The 16,800-nt window shown below is 32.3% G+C and overlaps 3 protein-coding genes across 3 annotated transcripts in view; 1 reads left to right on the top strand and 2 right to left on the bottom strand.

The window, feature by feature from the left end:
* Positions 1-5,482: 5,482 nt before the first annotated feature.
* Positions 5,483-8,537, bottom strand: LOC113518463 (trypsin CFT-1). The gene is made up of 4 exons (XM_026903402.3): positions 8,379-8,537; positions 7,474-7,642; positions 6,627-6,882; positions 5,483-5,970 (listed from the first exon to the last, which is right to left on the bottom strand). The coding sequence occupies exons 1-4, from the start codon at positions 8,422-8,424 to the stop codon at positions 5,674-5,676; spliced, it is 768 nt and encodes a 255-aa protein (XP_026759203.1). The 5' UTR covers positions 8,425-8,537; the 3' UTR covers positions 5,483-5,673.
* Positions 8,538-8,684: 147 nt separating this feature from the next.
* The window catches only part of LOC113518460 (monocarboxylate transporter 11-like), a 38,162-nt gene continuing 30,046 nt past the window's right edge, over positions 8,685-16,800 (top strand). The window contains exon 1 of the mRNA XM_052903054.1: positions 8,685-8,821. The gene's annotated coding sequence lies outside the window, so the exon portion shown is untranslated. The remainder of the gene's footprint in view (positions 8,822-16,800) is intronic.
* Positions 12,808-16,469, bottom strand: LOC113518462 (trypsin CFT-1-like). Its single transcript, XM_026903401.3, has 4 exons — positions 16,313-16,469; positions 14,971-15,139; positions 13,893-14,148; positions 12,808-13,241 (listed from the first exon to the last, which is right to left on the bottom strand). The coding sequence occupies exons 1-4, from the start codon at positions 16,389-16,391 to the stop codon at positions 12,945-12,947; spliced, it is 801 nt and encodes a 266-aa protein (XP_026759202.2). The 5' UTR covers positions 16,392-16,469; the 3' UTR covers positions 12,808-12,944.

Here is a 16,800-nt window from a genome sequence, read left to right as displayed (position 1 = left end):
AAGAAGACAAATTGGGCAAAAATTTGTTGTTGCTGCTGATTGATAATACAATCTTGCACCCTTAAATGTATGGGGTTTGTATTAGAAAGTAATTAATAAAAAATCATAGGCGACATTTCATTCTACAATTAGTATATGAAATTAACAATCTGTCGGTAAAATCAATGTCTACAAATTTAATACCGTCACCAGTACAGGTGACCGATTTTTTATAATTTAGGTTCAACTACAAGAAAAAGAAACTGCTAATTATATTTCTGTGTATAAAAATAAAACCAATAAGGTCTGTGACATTTGTAAAAAAGTCTTACGTGGTCCATATAATCAGTTAAATATACATACTTGTATTTGTTATTGTTAATTTAATTTTTGTCACTAAATGCCTCTTTTAGGAAAATAATAAAAAAAAAAAAAATATTTTGTTGCTAGAGAGCCTAAAATAGGTACACATAATTTAAAAATGTACTTACTAGTCTAGATGTAGAAATGAAGCCCTTTCACATGATTCCCCATCTATATTTTATTTATTTTTTTATTCTTAATCTGCGTAATTTTTTAATTATAATCGAAAATGTGAGAAAAGCCACCCCCTCTTCCCTTATCTCCGAAATTTTTAAAGCTAACAGTTTAAAATAATTATTATTTATAAAGGTATACGTAAATATTACAAAAATAAAATGATGTTTATATTTACCATAGTTATAAAGGATTAGATAAAAAACTGCGAAAACAAACTTAATTTTGCGACCGGGTTTCTAGCTATAGTTATGGCCTAAATATGAAATTTGTAATTGAAATAAAAATAATAATAATTATCAGATAGTATTACTACATAGTAAAAAACAAAGTCGCTTCCCGTCTGTTCCCATGTATGCATGCTTAGATTTTTAAAAATTCGCAACGGATATTGATGCAGTTTTTTTCTTAATACATAGAGTGATTCAAGAGGAAAGTTTATATGTATAATATATGCATAATATAGTAGAAAAACACTAATAATTTCAGAGGGTTCTAATGTGATGTGGTAAATAAACACATTATTTGGCATTTCACCCGTGCGAAACCGGGGCGGATCGCTAGTTGCACATAAAATACAATAAGGAGATCATTTTATATCATATGTTATTATATTTCATATGTTAATACGTTCATCATGTAATGATTTAATTTATCTTGGCGTTTCGGAGTATTTTTGAAGCAATGGTGAGTGTACAATATGTTCAAAGTATTTTATTTTATCTAAAAAAAATAAAAATATTTTATGTACGGAACCTCCAGCAAGTGAGTTCAACTCACAAATAACCGTTTGTTTTTATTTACAGACATTTAAACGAGTTCAGAATTTGGTAACTTGAGGTCATATGACCCCTGGCTGCCTTTAGTGGTAGGAAAATTTTTAAGTTTTTCTAGTGTTAAAATATTACCTATAAACAATTGATATAATGTATGACACATTTATTATTTAAAATTCCCTCAAAATAGTAAATATCAACAAAAACAAACATCAACTGTATTAGTAAAAGATTTCCTTAATTGATAATAAGTGTAACCATATCAGCTGTTTACTATCCATTGCTGAAAATAGGCGTTCTCTGGAGGAGGGTGGGGAAGGGGGAGGGGGTAGCCAGTTGTTGCTATGAGTGAGTCAAGTGGGTTGGCAACTACAGTTAGGTTTTGGTGATGTTTATAGAGCGATGTTGCTGTCGTTAGTCGCCTTTTACGGCACCTACGAGAAAGAATGGAGTGGTCCATTCTATGTCGGAATCATTCGGCGATAACAGGTGTCATCATCATCATTATTTCACCCATTATTTGTCCACTGCTGGACATAGGTCTCCCACATAGACAGCCATAAGAAACGGTCCCGAGTCACCTGCATCCACTGACTTCCTGCAATTTGAGGTCGTCATTCCACCTAGTGGGGGGTCGTTCCACACTGCGTTTGCTTGTACGGGGTAACCACTTAAGAACCTTTCCTTCTCATCAGTTGTCGGTTATGAGCTACAAGCTATGTGATCAGCTCATTGTCACTTCAGCTTATTTCACCTTCGGGATATGTCGGTTACTTTGGTTCTTTTTTGCGGATATCCTCGTTTCAGATTCTGTCACGCAAAGAGACTCTAGACATAGTTCTTTCCATAGACCGCTGAGTAATTTGAAGCTTTTGCATACGGATAATCGTGTAACAGGTGTATTAGTTAGAAATTGTTTAGGTACTACTACTGACTGCCGTTGGGGATCTCGGTATCCTACGAAAGGGTACCCAGTACCCCAACACTATGACGCGGCAAGGGATTGCCGTGGTGGGTTTTAGCCGGTAGGAGTTCGGCGGTACCCATACGTCTCCCCCGGGGCGTATGAGTCTGCATGAAGCATTTCCCTCACGATAAAAAAAGTACTACAATTGACTAGACGCTGTCTGTAGGGGGGAAGGGATTGTAGAAATGGAGATTAAGGAGAGCTAGCAACAGGCTAGCAATATACTCTACCAGGTCGGCCTCCCCGTGGTCCCCCTTGGAAATCATCCTGCTGAATTCCGAGTATATTCATCACGATGGGCTAACTAATCTGTCTTTTTCATTCTCATCTATCATTCCTTACTGGAGTCCCGCCAGCGTAAACCATAAGCGCAGGCGGAGTTACCATTCAATTATCATCTATTAAAAAAATAAAGAAAAAAAGTAGCTGACTGTATGTTTACCTATTACAGAATATATAACTTTAATGTAATATTTGATATACCATTGCAACGAAACAGATGAGAATAAAGTGGGTCATCATTAGTGTTAAGAATTGTAACTTGATATATTTCGTCTGGCAACAATTAAAAAAAAAACCGGTAGTAATAGGAATGTCGATAGTAGTAGTAGTTGGAGTTTATCTACAACCAAAAGGTTGATTAAGTGGAGGGCGCTACACTGCGGGTCTGTTCAAGGCGGTGGATAGGTAACCGGATCTGAAGGTAAGTTCGAATGGACCAAAAGTTCTGGGAAGCCTAACGCCAGAGCTGAATCCTGTAAGCTACAAAAATTCATGTCAGCGATCTCCACCCTCATAATCCTCTTGTGTTCATAATTTCTATACAATTTTCGTAAAACATAATACAGTCCACTAGCAACCACTGCAGACGATTATTTTCAATTTTCACCATTTCATTTCACGAACGGTTAACAATTTGTTTTAATTTATAAGGTGTTGTGGATCCACAATATGTCGAGAAAAAAGTCTGACCTTCTTCAGATATAGTATATAGACTAAGACACAGTTTAGAGAAACTTCTTAACTTTTGTTTTAAAGACGAAAATGGAAAAGTAATCTCGCTCGTGCCACGGTATAGATTGGCGGGAAATATCGAAAGATAGGTAGGAGTATATGAAGTCAGCCCCTTAAACAATTGACAAACGAATCCATCGATGGAATTGTTATTACAAGCGAGTCTATAAGCTGGAATGAGACGTTAGACGTCGCTATCTCTTTCTATCTCATAAACTCGTCATCAATGGCGATTTCATCGATGGATTCCGTTGCCACTTGCCTAGAGGTCCAGCTCAATTATCTTAAGTAATTCATCGACTTGACAGAGTACATTGCTAACAATGAAGATATTAGACCCAACTAGTTTTCATAATACAGCATGGAATTCTTCAAAAATGAAGCATAAAAGGAATACTACTAAAAACTCAAATTAAATTGTAATAGTAAAGGTTTAAAGGCAAATAATAATATTTGTGGAGAATTGCATCTGTCGAGTGACATATTGAATCACCAATAATTTATTTTACTATAATATTAAAACATTTTTGATGTAGGGACTTAGATAAATAGATCATAACAAATAAAATAAGTCAGTATGCTGTCGACTATATTTCCTAACGAGGTAGTCAGAGGCATTTGTTAGATTATATATTACTTAATTTAGAAAAAGTATTTGTAATATTTTTTTATATCCGTTATATGTATACTATCTTTCAGTGTTAATCGTATTAATTATATAAGTACGTCTCTAATTTTTTTTTTATTATTTTTAAATAATACGATAATATTACATTTATTACTGCTGGATATAACTATAAATGAATTAGATTGCAGTAGAATTGAAAGGTAGACAAATTATTTTGTTAATAACAAGCACTAAGAGTTAGAGTTTAAATGACTACAAAAATGTAATCGAAAGTATTTTTTGTGTCAAAATTTTCCGCCATATTTTTAACAATTTATTATCGGAATGGAGTTTACTTCCGTGTTTATTTATTATTATAGCTTTTTCTCCAGTTCAATGGTCCCCAAGGGTAAAAGCCTTCTCCATTTTTTTCACTTCTCCTTACTGTAGCAATATTTGTCCAGTTTTATCCTAATGTCTTTATTATGTCATCGGACCATTTCTTTCGTTGCCTTCACCTCGCCATTTTGTTGTTCGGAGAGTCCACCTTTTATTTTTGTACCTCGTTATATAACCTGCCCATTTCCACTTATGTTTCATACTATACTAAAGAGCATCTGTTCTTTTGGTTTTCTTCTTACACTTCCGTGATAATCCAATATCAATTACGTGACGATTAAAGATGTTGTAATTTGTGTAAAAAATCTTAAATTATGAAGACTGTGTTTTATATTATAAATAAACATTATAAAAATATTGAAAGATCTAGGAAATTTAAAATAACAATTCTGATATACTCGTATATTTTGAACTAATCATTATCAGTAGATATTGTTAAATATACCGTGAAAACATAATATTAAAGTATATATTTATATGGCAAATTTTATCTAAATCTATTAAGTCCAAAAGATGCTGATAACAAATATCATATCGTATATTATGCAAGTGTATAAATACTTGCGTGTATTCAATATATAATTTTAAATTTTCGAATATTATTTCATAATTGTTATTTATTTAACGACCCAACATTATTGGATCGGCAACGCGCACGTGACGCCCCTAGTGTTGCAGGCGTTCGTAGGTTACAGTAGTCATTGAATATCAGATAGGTTATATGCTTGTCTACCACTTTCGTGGTATAAAAAAAATTATAATAAATTTAACTATTCTTAGTGGTGGTCTTGGTTGTGCAGAGCGTCTAGGCTAAAATTGGTCACAAAGGGCCTTGACGTGTCTTATAGGACGTCATGTTGGCTTTATAAGATTATAATAATTTATTATCTACATGTGTTAAAATCTATTTTTTTTTATTACAATATGACATAAGACCGCACTATCCTTAGGGATTAAAAAAGAATATTCTACTTCTCATGCTTCGTTTGAAAGGTCCGTGATTATAGGACGAAGGAAATATGTCATGGGAAAGGCCATACCACATTGATATATTGGTACAGTTTATATAAAAGGTTTGTAGTTCCACAAATAAGGAGATATTCACTTTAAAAATAACATTACAATAAGGAATATAGGTAATCCTATGCATCACAATACAGAAAAACTGCATAGAATGTTATCTAATAAAATGAAACGTAATAATTATAATTCAGAATATCTGTATATTTAATTGTTCTTACAAAAAACATTGTAAAATAATAATTAATTATTAATTAATTAATGACTAATTAATTAATAATTCCAAAAAGTATTGAATAATAAGTAATCTGTTTAGTCTATATTTATTGCTATCACAATGAACATAGACCGGGCAGATATTTCAATGGCACGATTTAAGCATTGGCCTGGATCCAGGTTGTGAACCGGGATACACGAGCGTTGACACCAGGGTAGCGAGCGAGAGCGCACTGTGTACCCCAAGAGCAAATACCGACGACGATTCTGTTGTGGTAGAGGGGACCGCCAGAGTCACCCTGGCACTGGTCGCGACCGCCGACATCCAACCAACCGGAGCACAACATGTTGTCGGTCACAGTAAGTCCGAGCTCAGCGTAACGGTTTCTGCATGTCGCTTGGTTTACAGTCCAGATTTGTACGTGACGGAGCTGTTCTGAGCCTGGACCGCCAACCTAAAATACAAAACAATTGTAAATATGACAATAAATGTAGGAGTCCGATACATTGAAACGACTCTGAAATATCATTCCCTTAATATATGTAACTCTAAAATTGCCTTCTCTCTATTAATGTTTCATTAAAACGGCACTGCTAGCTGAAAGTAAAGTCTGGCTACTCAATTTTATTATAAACAATGTCATTTCGCTTTTTTGTTGGTGTATTTTTCAATAAATCTTAAAGATTATTCTTTAAGCTATTGATTGACATTGTTTTGTTATTGTTACAATATTTTATCGATCTAATAATTAGAAAGAAGTAGTGAAAAGTTGTATGCATCTGTCCTACACAAGTAGGTTTTAGTGTTTTGATGGGTGGGATATTAGTAATATTAGAAGCTACGAAGAAAGTTCTGAAGAACATTTTAATGATGATGTCTATGAGACCATGGTGATTTAATGTCTATTGGTGAGCATTAATCCTTTCTATCAGGTTTGCCATTCTACACTGCATAAAAAAAAATATAAATTGAGCCAGGCACATGTCCTACAAAGAATCTATCCAAGATATATGCGCATAATTTCATTGCATGTAAAACTTTAGTATTTTCTTTTAAATACAGACATAAATTCTAATGTGGATTGTATAAAAATAGATACGTGTAACTCACAGATATGGCACCCCATCCAGCGGCATAAACGACTTGGTTGTCAGCGAGGTTGTAATTGGACCCAGCAATGCTGGCAGGCTGAATGACATTGGTGTACGCAAGGTTGGAGGAGAGACGCAAGATGGCGACGTCATTGTCGTTGGTCCAGCTGTTGTAGCTGCCGTGGTTGATGATGGAAGCGACATTGTAAACAACACCACCGCTGTTAGCGTTGGTAGAGCCAACGCGAACGCGCCATCTGTTGGCTGGGTCACCTCTGTAAATATACGATATGTATTAGTATAAATTGTTTTTTCTTACTTAATTTAAAAAAAAATTAATAAATTCTTGACTGGTTTTATTATAAAAATAAGAAATAAAAAACATGGTAATTATTTTGCGTATTATATAAACATTTTGCAATTTGAATATAAATGTATAAAGTTGAAAAGAAACAAAATTGATTAAAGTTGGTGGTTGAGAATTTAGATTTAGTGAGATTTGGCGTTTCTGAATTTAGACAAAATATTAAACACAGTCCAGTTTAAGCTAGGAGTCGTTCTAAAGACCCAGACAACAATAAAAAAAATAATAAAAAAAGCTTTTTCATTTATTTTTTTATTTTATTCATATATAATTTTATTAGAATTAATAGTCGAGGGATAAAGTCCAAAGCCTAACTAAGGTTGCCAACCGCAATAATACGCAACAATATGCTATTTTGATAAAATAAACTAACGGTAAAATTGTTTATATACTAATTAAACTAAGCAAGGAGCATCAAACTATCTATCAAAATTAGACCTAAAGTTTATCAAAAATAATCAATTATTTAGAAATAGCGTCATTCAAATATATAGGTACTTACACAAAGCAGTGAGCAGCAGACAGGATGGATCTGTTGTTGAGGATAGATCCACCGCAGGCTTGGCTGTAGGTGGCACCATTCCATGAGTACAAGAGTGCAGCGATCTCTGGGTAGCTGTTGATGTTCGTAACTGAACCACCTACGATACGCTGCGGGTTCCTAGGTACGGCTGAAAATATAAACCTTGTTAGTTGTTTTTGACTTTTAAAAAACCCTACTATTAAATAGTAAATTTAGGAACACATATTAAATCGATCCAAGTTGTATGCACTTTAAGATGCTTCTATTATTATTAAGATATTATATTTATCTTACTACAGAATATATTACTTGTAAAGTAGCTTCTGAATCGGTTAATTTCATCAGCATTTTAAGTAAGTGATCAAATAAAAAAATCCTAAAACGTTTAATTACATTCATGATAATAATAATTCATTAATTAATCGCATTAGCACTGGTTAATAATTGTATATTAATTTTTAATTTAATTTCATTAATGAAATAACAAAACAAATTGAAAATGTGTTTTGTATTTTAACACTGAAAGATATTCGAAACAATGGAATACAATAATTTATGGCAAACTGGACAATAAACATTGAAATTTACAATTCAGAACACTAAAATAGTTTAAATATTATTAACAACTAGCTGTATCTCATGGCATCGCTTACGTAAATTATTATATAAAGTATTCTACATACTAAGAGGATATATCCTACGAGTGCATTAAATTTCGTTCAAATCTGTTCAGTTGTTTATGCTTGAAAAAGTAACAAACATCCATCTATCGATTTATCATTAAACACTTTCACAATAATATTAATAGGATCGATTAACAATATAAATATATGTTTTAATATACAATATAGAAAAAATTTAAATATTATATTTGTAACACTCACCTGCAACAGCAGCGATGATAGCTAGCCACACAAATACGAAACGCATTTTGACCTCGTCACTTCAGAAAGTCCTCACACATAAAAGAGATACGAACACTCGATATTTATACCTTTACGACGGTATCACATTAATTGTTATCTTTTATAATCAGATTGATTTTATTAATCTGCATAATCTAATAACTAATACCTTTAAAGTATTGTGCCAAAAACTTTTGCACGATAATGGTATCTATAGAGGTTTTCCTTGTATTGTTGTGAACGAAAAACCCACTTTGCATTGTACGAGTAGGTGCTGAGAAATAAGTATGCTATGTAATTGAATTAGAAGCAAGTGGACATTACGAGTATTAAAAATTCTAAGCATTATGTGTTATAAGTGTAAATAAAAAAAAATGTAAATAAATAAATATAACAACACATAAAATTGTCTATAATGTATTGTAAGTATTAAAACTTTTTTTATTCGATTTATATTTTTTTTAAATATACGTGTATTAATCTATGGTCAATCAATAATTATCAATATATTTATCTATGGGTTTACGTTTTTTACAACCTTGTTGGCAAGTAATAATAAAAAAAAAAAATATTAATTTATTACTAAAAATTTGAATTCATTACTTTTTATTAATATCGCTGTGTAGTCTAGGAGTCCCATAAACAGAGGTAATTAAGGGAGGGTTAAGCTATTATCGTTACACAATTATATTATAATTAGGATCTACATAAAATATATATATATTCCTTCTTTAAATTGTTATAATATAAAAGTTGAATAAAAAATATATGAAGATAGAACTTAATATATCATTAATTAAATAGAGGCGACTAAGGAAACTTAATAATCAAGCAGCACCCTTCTTAAAACCTCATCAAAGCTTAATTGCGGTTGCCAATCCGCCTGCCAAGCATGGCAACTACTGGAAAACTCCCTCTTATGAGTGAGTTCTATATTCAGCAGTGGACAGTTAACGGCCGATACGACACGATACGTTATTATAGAATTATTGTACAAGTTAATTTTTTATTTTAATTATGAAAAGCAAGACAGAGGAGAGACTTTGTCCTATTCAAAAGTTTACGGGTACAGAGAAATAACACCTGAGTCCTCAGGAATGGCAACGCATGGGGGGTATCATGAGCGCAACAGTATTTTCTATTATGTCTATAGTACAGCTCATGTCTATAGGCGACGGTTACCACTTTTCATCAGGTGGGCCGTCTGCTTTTTTGCCATTCTAAGTTACATAAAAAAAGACTCGATTTTACACCAAGAGGTAGAATATAAAAGATTATATTTATAAATTAATTATTATTTTTAATAATTTGCAAGGTTATATATAAGTATTGGTTAACTATTAATATAGTATATATAAAAATGTGATTATATATAATAAATAATAATGTAGTTGCCTGTGAAGCATCGGTATGAAAATAATAAAGTCTCTTTATGTAGCATAAATAAAAAGTATTTCTAAAGTCTTATGGTATTTTTTTAATTAAAATAAAATATTTTTACTTCAAAAAATACCACAACAAAACTATTTGAGATATTATATAAAAAAATTATTCCAAACGTGCTTTTTGCCCGCTACTTCATACGCGCGTATTTGAAAACTAGTAAAGCTGTTGAAATATACTCCTTATACATTAAAATAAAACATACACCAGTATTTTTTTTAATGGGTGATAATGGAATGGTAACCCCACCCGCGCTATTGGTATACATCGGCGGGGCACCAGTGAGGGATGATAGATGAGATGAAGCAGGTCAGTTAGCCCATCGTGACGAATTCAACAAGAATTGTTCACGATGGTTTCCAGGGGGAACCACGCGGAGGTCGCCCTGATAGGGCATATTGCTACTCTCTATTGCTAACAATCCCTTTCTCCCCAGTATTTAATTTAATTTAGGCTTTCAGGAATACATTAGTGAAAACGGAACAGACAGACAAAATTTTTAAAAGACGTCCTTGTGGCTTCTTTTGCTTCTATTAAAATCCCTTACATTATTTTTTTTATATTATCTTCCATGTACAGACATCGTCCAGTTACAATTTTATTATATTAGTAAGATTTAGGCTGTCGACTTGAAAAAATAATAAAACAAATGTAAAATTTTTATGAATTTAGTTTTTATTAATTTAAATATAAAACTGAGAATCTTTCGTTCAACAGATTTCTTATACATCCTTGATTTTAGTTCCTTAAAAAATAAATTCACCTAAAATTTGAAATGCTTTTTCCTTAGTTTTATTATAGATGATTTAGTTTCATACTACAATCCTAAATACAATCTTTTAAGTTGAAATTTTATTGACTTTCATATTAAGTTTTAAGTCAGGTAACCTGATAATTTTTCGCAAAATACTTTTTTTTTCGTTTATTTTACACAGAGAAAATATCAACTAAATTAACTTCTTATAATTTTCGTAATTTTAACTCAGCGGTTAGCATTCAGACATGACTTATGAAATGATTAAGGATAGATACCAGAGGGAGACTTTGTACAAAAGTCGATTGCTTAGGTACCTCTGTCCCATTCGTGTTTTAACCGTGAAGCAGTTGTGTTTGCATGGCTGTGTTTCGGTTTGAAGAGTGGGATATGGCGTGAATTTACTGGGTATAGAGGAATAACACCTGAGTCCTCAGGAATGACAACGCATGGGGGGTATCATGGGCGAAACAGTATACTCTGTTATGTCCATGGTACTGCTCATGTCTATATGCGACGGGTACCATTTTCCATCAGGTGGGCCGTCAGCTTGTTTGCCATTCTAAGTTGTATAAAAAAAAGGATATAAAATATAAGAAACATACAATTTAATATTTTGAATTTTCAACTTCCTCAAATGCATTATAGGATGCAGGTATTTCAGGACCATTCCTTATAACAGTCTGTGGGGGATGCCTATGTTCAGCAGTGGACAGATAATGGCTGTGATATTGATAATGCTGATCATTATAATAATGTTTTTTCAATAAATCTACTTATCTAATAGGTAAGTACCTAATTTGTATTGTAAAACAATTTTAAAGTACCAATATCATCGTGTTAAATCACGAAGAATCTTATTATTAAATTTAAGTGTCGTAATTCAGACAGTAGTATTTCCCCATTGTGAATCACAGACGTAGAATGAAATCTAAACTATATGTAATAAAGAGAAAAAAATATATTGTTTATTTGTAATGGATGAACATTAAAAATACTTAACCGATTTTAAAAAATTCTTACAACTATAGAAAGCTACATTATCAGCCAGTAACATGAACTGAGTATTTTATTCATTTACTTAATTTAACTGAGTATCCAGTGCATCATATATCTTATTGTATGGATAAGTTCTAATGCGGATTTTTTTCAACCAACTTTAAAAAGAAAGAGGTTCTAGAGAAGAAGAAGATTCGGTTATATTTTTTTGTTTATGTTTGTTATCTTATAATTCCGATAGTTGTTAACCGTTTGGAAAATTCTTGTTTTATCTGAAAGGATATGCCTATTTACAGATTGGTCTCGTAGAAATTTTATCAGAACCAGTTTAATAGTTTTGTTTTTACATTAAAATAATTCGTTGTGTTACAACTGAAGTCGATTTTTTTTCTTGGACACAATATTGAATAATTATATGAGTAGTAACCATACAACGGATACTTTTTACAGATTTTTTTTTTATTACGTAAATACTGTGGTGCTCTATTAATATGTCAACCTCGATATAATGCTGCAATTGTTACAGTGTACTGGCTCTTTTGCGAAGTATTGTGTTTGGTTTCTCTTCGAAACTAATCCTTAATGGATTGTTCTCGAACTGTTGGAATGTTGACCATTGGCTGGATTACATAACATTGGCGTTTAAAGTTTTAAGTAAAAATTCTATCAGTCTTAATAGTCTTAAATTCCTAAACTGTAATTTCAATATATATATATATATATATATATATATATATATATATATAGTGTGTGTGTATATATATATATATATATACATACATATTAAAATGAGTTGGTTTTTTTTGTAAATGATTGTTAACAATCTTATTCATTCCCAAAGTAATAATGTTATAAGAAGCTTTGTTATATCATAGCTCTTAAATGGATGAATCGATTTCAACTCGATTCTCGTTATTTGAAGGCGGGTTTGTCGTTATGTGTCTTATTTACAATTATGTATTTGTAAGAAATCTGTTCAAGATATCTAAATTCTGATTCCTTAAAAAAGTAATTATTATTACCTTTTTATATCAAATATATAGAAAGAGCAAAAAAGCACATTCTATTGAAAATGTTTGAATAATTTGTGTACTAAATCCATTAAAATCTTTTTAGCGTAAGCGTAATTAAATAATATTTGTAATTATATGGAATTCAAATTTTCACATTTGTAATATAAGTAGGATTTCACAAAAAATAAGGAAGGAGTCGTCATATTTAATAATTGAATCGTTTAATACTTTAATGAAACAAATATGAAAATAAATAAATAAAATTGTATATTGAACAATTCTTACAGAGAATAATTTTAAAATAAAACGATTGACTAGGCAGATTTTTGAATACATTTATGCATTTCCTTGGATCCATGCAGTAAACCGGGACACACGAGCGTTGACACCAGGGTAGCGGGCGAGAGCGCATTGCGCACCCCAGGAGCACACGCCGACGACGACTCTGTTGTGGTAGAGGGGACCGCCAGAGTCGCCCTGGCACTGGTCGCGACCGCCGACGTCCAACCAACCGGAGCACAACATGTTGTCGGTCACAGTAAGTCCGAGCTCAGCGTAACGGTTTCTGCACGTTGCTTGATTGATAGTCCAGATTTGCACGTGACGCAGCTGTTCCGAACTTGGCCCGCCGTACTAAAATAGAAAAAAATATATTAAAATAAAAAAAAATACATGTCAATTTATTTATGGTAAACTACGTTTAAATGGCATTTTCATCTAATGTTTAGGCTATTCTATGGATTATGATGTTAGTTAACAGTGGTTAGTATCTCTTTATGAAAATAGGAATGAATTAAAATATTAAATACCTATATGAATCGATTTCTAATTTTGTATTACTATTAAACATCAGCAGAATGTATTATGGTCGGACCAATTATTCCTTTACATTTTAACTTCCATTGAAATTATTTATAGGTTGTCTATGACATTGTAAATCACATAAAAATAATCACGTTCAACCTTTTTAATCAGCATTGAATAATGAGATTTTTTTACACAACTTAGAACGGCAAACAAGCTGACGGCCCACCTGATAGAAAGTAATAACCTCCGCCTATAGACATCATTGAAATCATCATCATCATTTAACTGTCCACAGCTGAATATAGGCTTCCCCCTTGGGGGAGGGGGGGGGGGTTGCCAGTAGTTTCCACGCTTCGCAGGCGAATAGGCAACCGCAGTCAGGCTTTAGAGATATTTTAAGAGGAACGCTGCTGCCCATCCCTTACCGTCGTGATTGATACTTACAAATAGTCGTAGAAGAATAAGAGATATACTCACAGATGTGGTACCCCATCCAGCAGCATAAACGATTTGATTATCAGCAAGATTATAATTGGCACTGGCTATACTGGCAGCTTGAACTACGTTGCTGAAGACAATGTTTGTAGCAGTACGCAAGATGGAAACATCATTATCTGAGGTCACAACGTTGTATAGGGGGTGGTTTATGATGGAAGCTATATTATAAACAACGCCACCGCTGTTGGCGTAGGTGGAACCAACACGAATGCGCCATCTATTAGCCGGATCACCGCTGTAAATATATGATAATTGACCTGATCCAACAAATAATGTAATTTGTTGGATCAGGTCAGCAAATTACTTCGTATAAAAATTGGTTTTTAAATTTACAGAACACATTAATATTTTTACACACTTGAAATATAAAATGTAAAGTTTTAAGTACAAATTTCAAATTAAATATTTGCACACAACACGGTCGAACATACAGATATTGTTTTTAACATTAAATACTTGTAAAGTAATAACTTGTATTCAAGCAAATAAAATTATCGTTCGTATAAGAATAAAATTGCCCGATCCATAAACCGTCCTGGTTTATAGCTTAGACATCGAATTTAATAAATATAATCCCGTATAATCCCTATCAGACAAACTGTAAACAATTTAGAAATGTTTACGTTTACCAGTGGCAGATTTTGTGCAAAAATTGTATACTATGCATGTACCATTGTTTCATTCGTATTTCTTTTGTGAAGCCATTATGCTTGCACGCTTACATTTCAATTTGAAAGGTGGGATATGGGAGCGAAATTACCGAGTGAGAAGTTACACAGACATAACAGCATATCTCTCAGATAATGCCCTGCATGAGGGGTACCATAGCTGTCACAGTGTATTCTGTGATGCCTATTGTATTTTTCATGTATTACGAAGATTATCATTACATCAAGTGGGCCATCAGCATAGTTGCTGTTCTTAGTATCATAAAAAATAAGTTATAAATTCGGGACGACATTCTGCAAAGCTATACGAGCCACAGCGGATATCAGCTTAGTGTATTAAACCTTAAAGTTGACAATGCTTTCTGTTGGTTTATTGGATATCAACTTACTAGAAGCAGTGAGCGGCAGATAGGACGGATCTGTGGTTTAGGATGGACCCTCCACAGGATTGACTGAATGTGACACCATTCCATGAATACAACAGAGACGCGATATCAGGGTAACTATTAATATTTGTTACGGACCCACCTACAATACGCTGTGGGTTTCTTGGTTCAGCTGAAAAAAATGTTTTTATCATTTGGTGATGTCAGTATACAATAATAGTATATTCTGCATGGGTCTGAAAGTATACAATAAATTGCCCCAATATATAAAAGACATTAATCATTTGCATCTATTTAAGAAGGAACTAAAGAAAAAATCTAATAGACAAAGCACACAGACTCTAAATGAATATATGATAGATAGTTTTAAAAATTAAACAAACGATAAATGACTGCGTTGTATTCTCATGAGACAAGAGACAAGACAAATTTTGATGTAATGTTTTTTTTTTCTGTAATCTATTATAATTAAGACATTGTGATATATGAAATTTAGTAACATTTATATTAAAAGAAGATTTGCACGCCATTTATGGTAAAATATGGAGGCGTAATAACCTATTAATATAACATCTGTAATACCCATATTTGAGCAAATAAATTATATTATTATTATTATTATTAATTAATATCTTCACTTATGTTATAAATATAAAAATAAATTTGTTTGTTACCTCTTGGTGCTTTCTCTTTGGGATGACGAAAGACATAGGCTACTATTCATCCCAATCAATCGACATATTCCATATTTCCATTCAATAGTTTGTAAATATAATTTTTACTAAATAAGTATTAAATAGGTTAGATGTTATTTTATAAATTAATGCACTTCGTGTATAGTCAGCTACATAAAGATATTACATAACAACAAATTCAATGATTATTGTGGCTGACATTTCATTTTTATCTTATCATTTAATAATTTATTATTAGCAACTACTATATTTATACTTTTGTAATTAAAAATCACCAGTTAGATAAAATATATACTACTACTATTATTATGTTATTTGGTAATGTAGAATATATACTACATTACCAAATAACATTACATAGTTAGAGTCGACAGCGTGTGTGGCGTGAATTTACTGGGTACAGAGGAATAACACCTGAGTCCTCAGGAATGGCAACGCATGGGGGTATCATGGGCGAAACAGTATACTCTGCTATGTCCATGGTACTGCTCATGTCTATAGGCGACGGTTACCACTTTCCATCAGGTGGGCCGTCAGCTTGTTTGCCATTTTAAGTTGTATAAAAAAAAACTTGAATTTAGTAAACTGATATTTTACATTATTAAATTAATGTATAATTATTAAATTCGAGTATTATTATATTGACTTACCTGTAACGGCAGCGATAACTGTCACGCAAACAAGTATGAAACGCATTTTGATTTTGAACAATTCTTCACTTCTGTACATCAAATACAAACACTCGACATATATAACAGTGTGAACATATCACTTTAGTGGCTATCTTTTATAATGAAATTATCTATAACAACTATAAATTTCACTAATCTATAAAGAATAAGTAATATTTTTATTACCTTTAAACTAGTCAACAACCAATTGGGTGATTCATTTTGAGGTGAGATTTTCCTTGTTATATTGTTTCTTGTAAAATCCACAAAAAATGTTTTTCAGATGTAATATGTACTTATACTAGTAGTCGTAATGATAAAAATATAATAACAGATACCCGTACCTATTTAAAATAACAGCATCATTAATATAGTTCAATAGGGCAAACGCAGTGTAGGACGACCCCCCCACTAGATGGAGTGACGACCTGAAATGCATTGCAGGGAGTCAGTGGATGCAGATGGCT

This window comes from Galleria mellonella, unplaced genomic scaffold (genome assembly GCF_026898425.1).
Source record: "Galleria mellonella isolate WM207_F2 unplaced genomic scaffold, CSIRO_AGI_GalMel_v1 utg132, whole genome shotgun sequence".
NCBI classification, from domain to species: domain Eukaryota; kingdom Metazoa; phylum Arthropoda; class Insecta; order Lepidoptera; family Pyralidae; genus Galleria; species Galleria mellonella.
This window is presented reverse-complemented; position numbering and strand designations above follow the sequence as displayed.

Coding starts and splice junctions, on each gene's coding strand:
- LOC113518462 (XM_026903401.3), bottom strand. CDS start 16,391: ATGTACAGAAGTGAAGAATTGTTCAAAATCAAAATGCGTTTCATACTT. Junction 15,140..16,312: donor AGTTATCGCTGCCGTTACAG/GTAAGTCAATAT, acceptor CATTTTTTTCAG/CTGAACCAAGAAACCCACAG. Junction 13,242..13,892: donor CTGGATGGGGTACCACATCT/GTGAGTATATCT, acceptor TTTCTATTTTAG/TACGGCGGGCCAAGTTCGGA.
- LOC113518463 (XM_026903402.3), bottom strand. CDS start 8,424: ATGCGTTTCGTATTTGTGTGGCTAGCTATCATCGCTGCTGTTGCAG. Junction 7,643..8,378: donor TATCATCGCTGCTGTTGCAG/GTGAGTGTTACA, acceptor TTATATTTTCAG/CCGTACCTAGGAACCCGCAG. Junction 6,883..7,473: donor TCTGCTGCTCACTGCTTTGT/GTAAGTACCTAT, acceptor GTATATTTACAG/AGGTGACCCAGCCAACAGAT.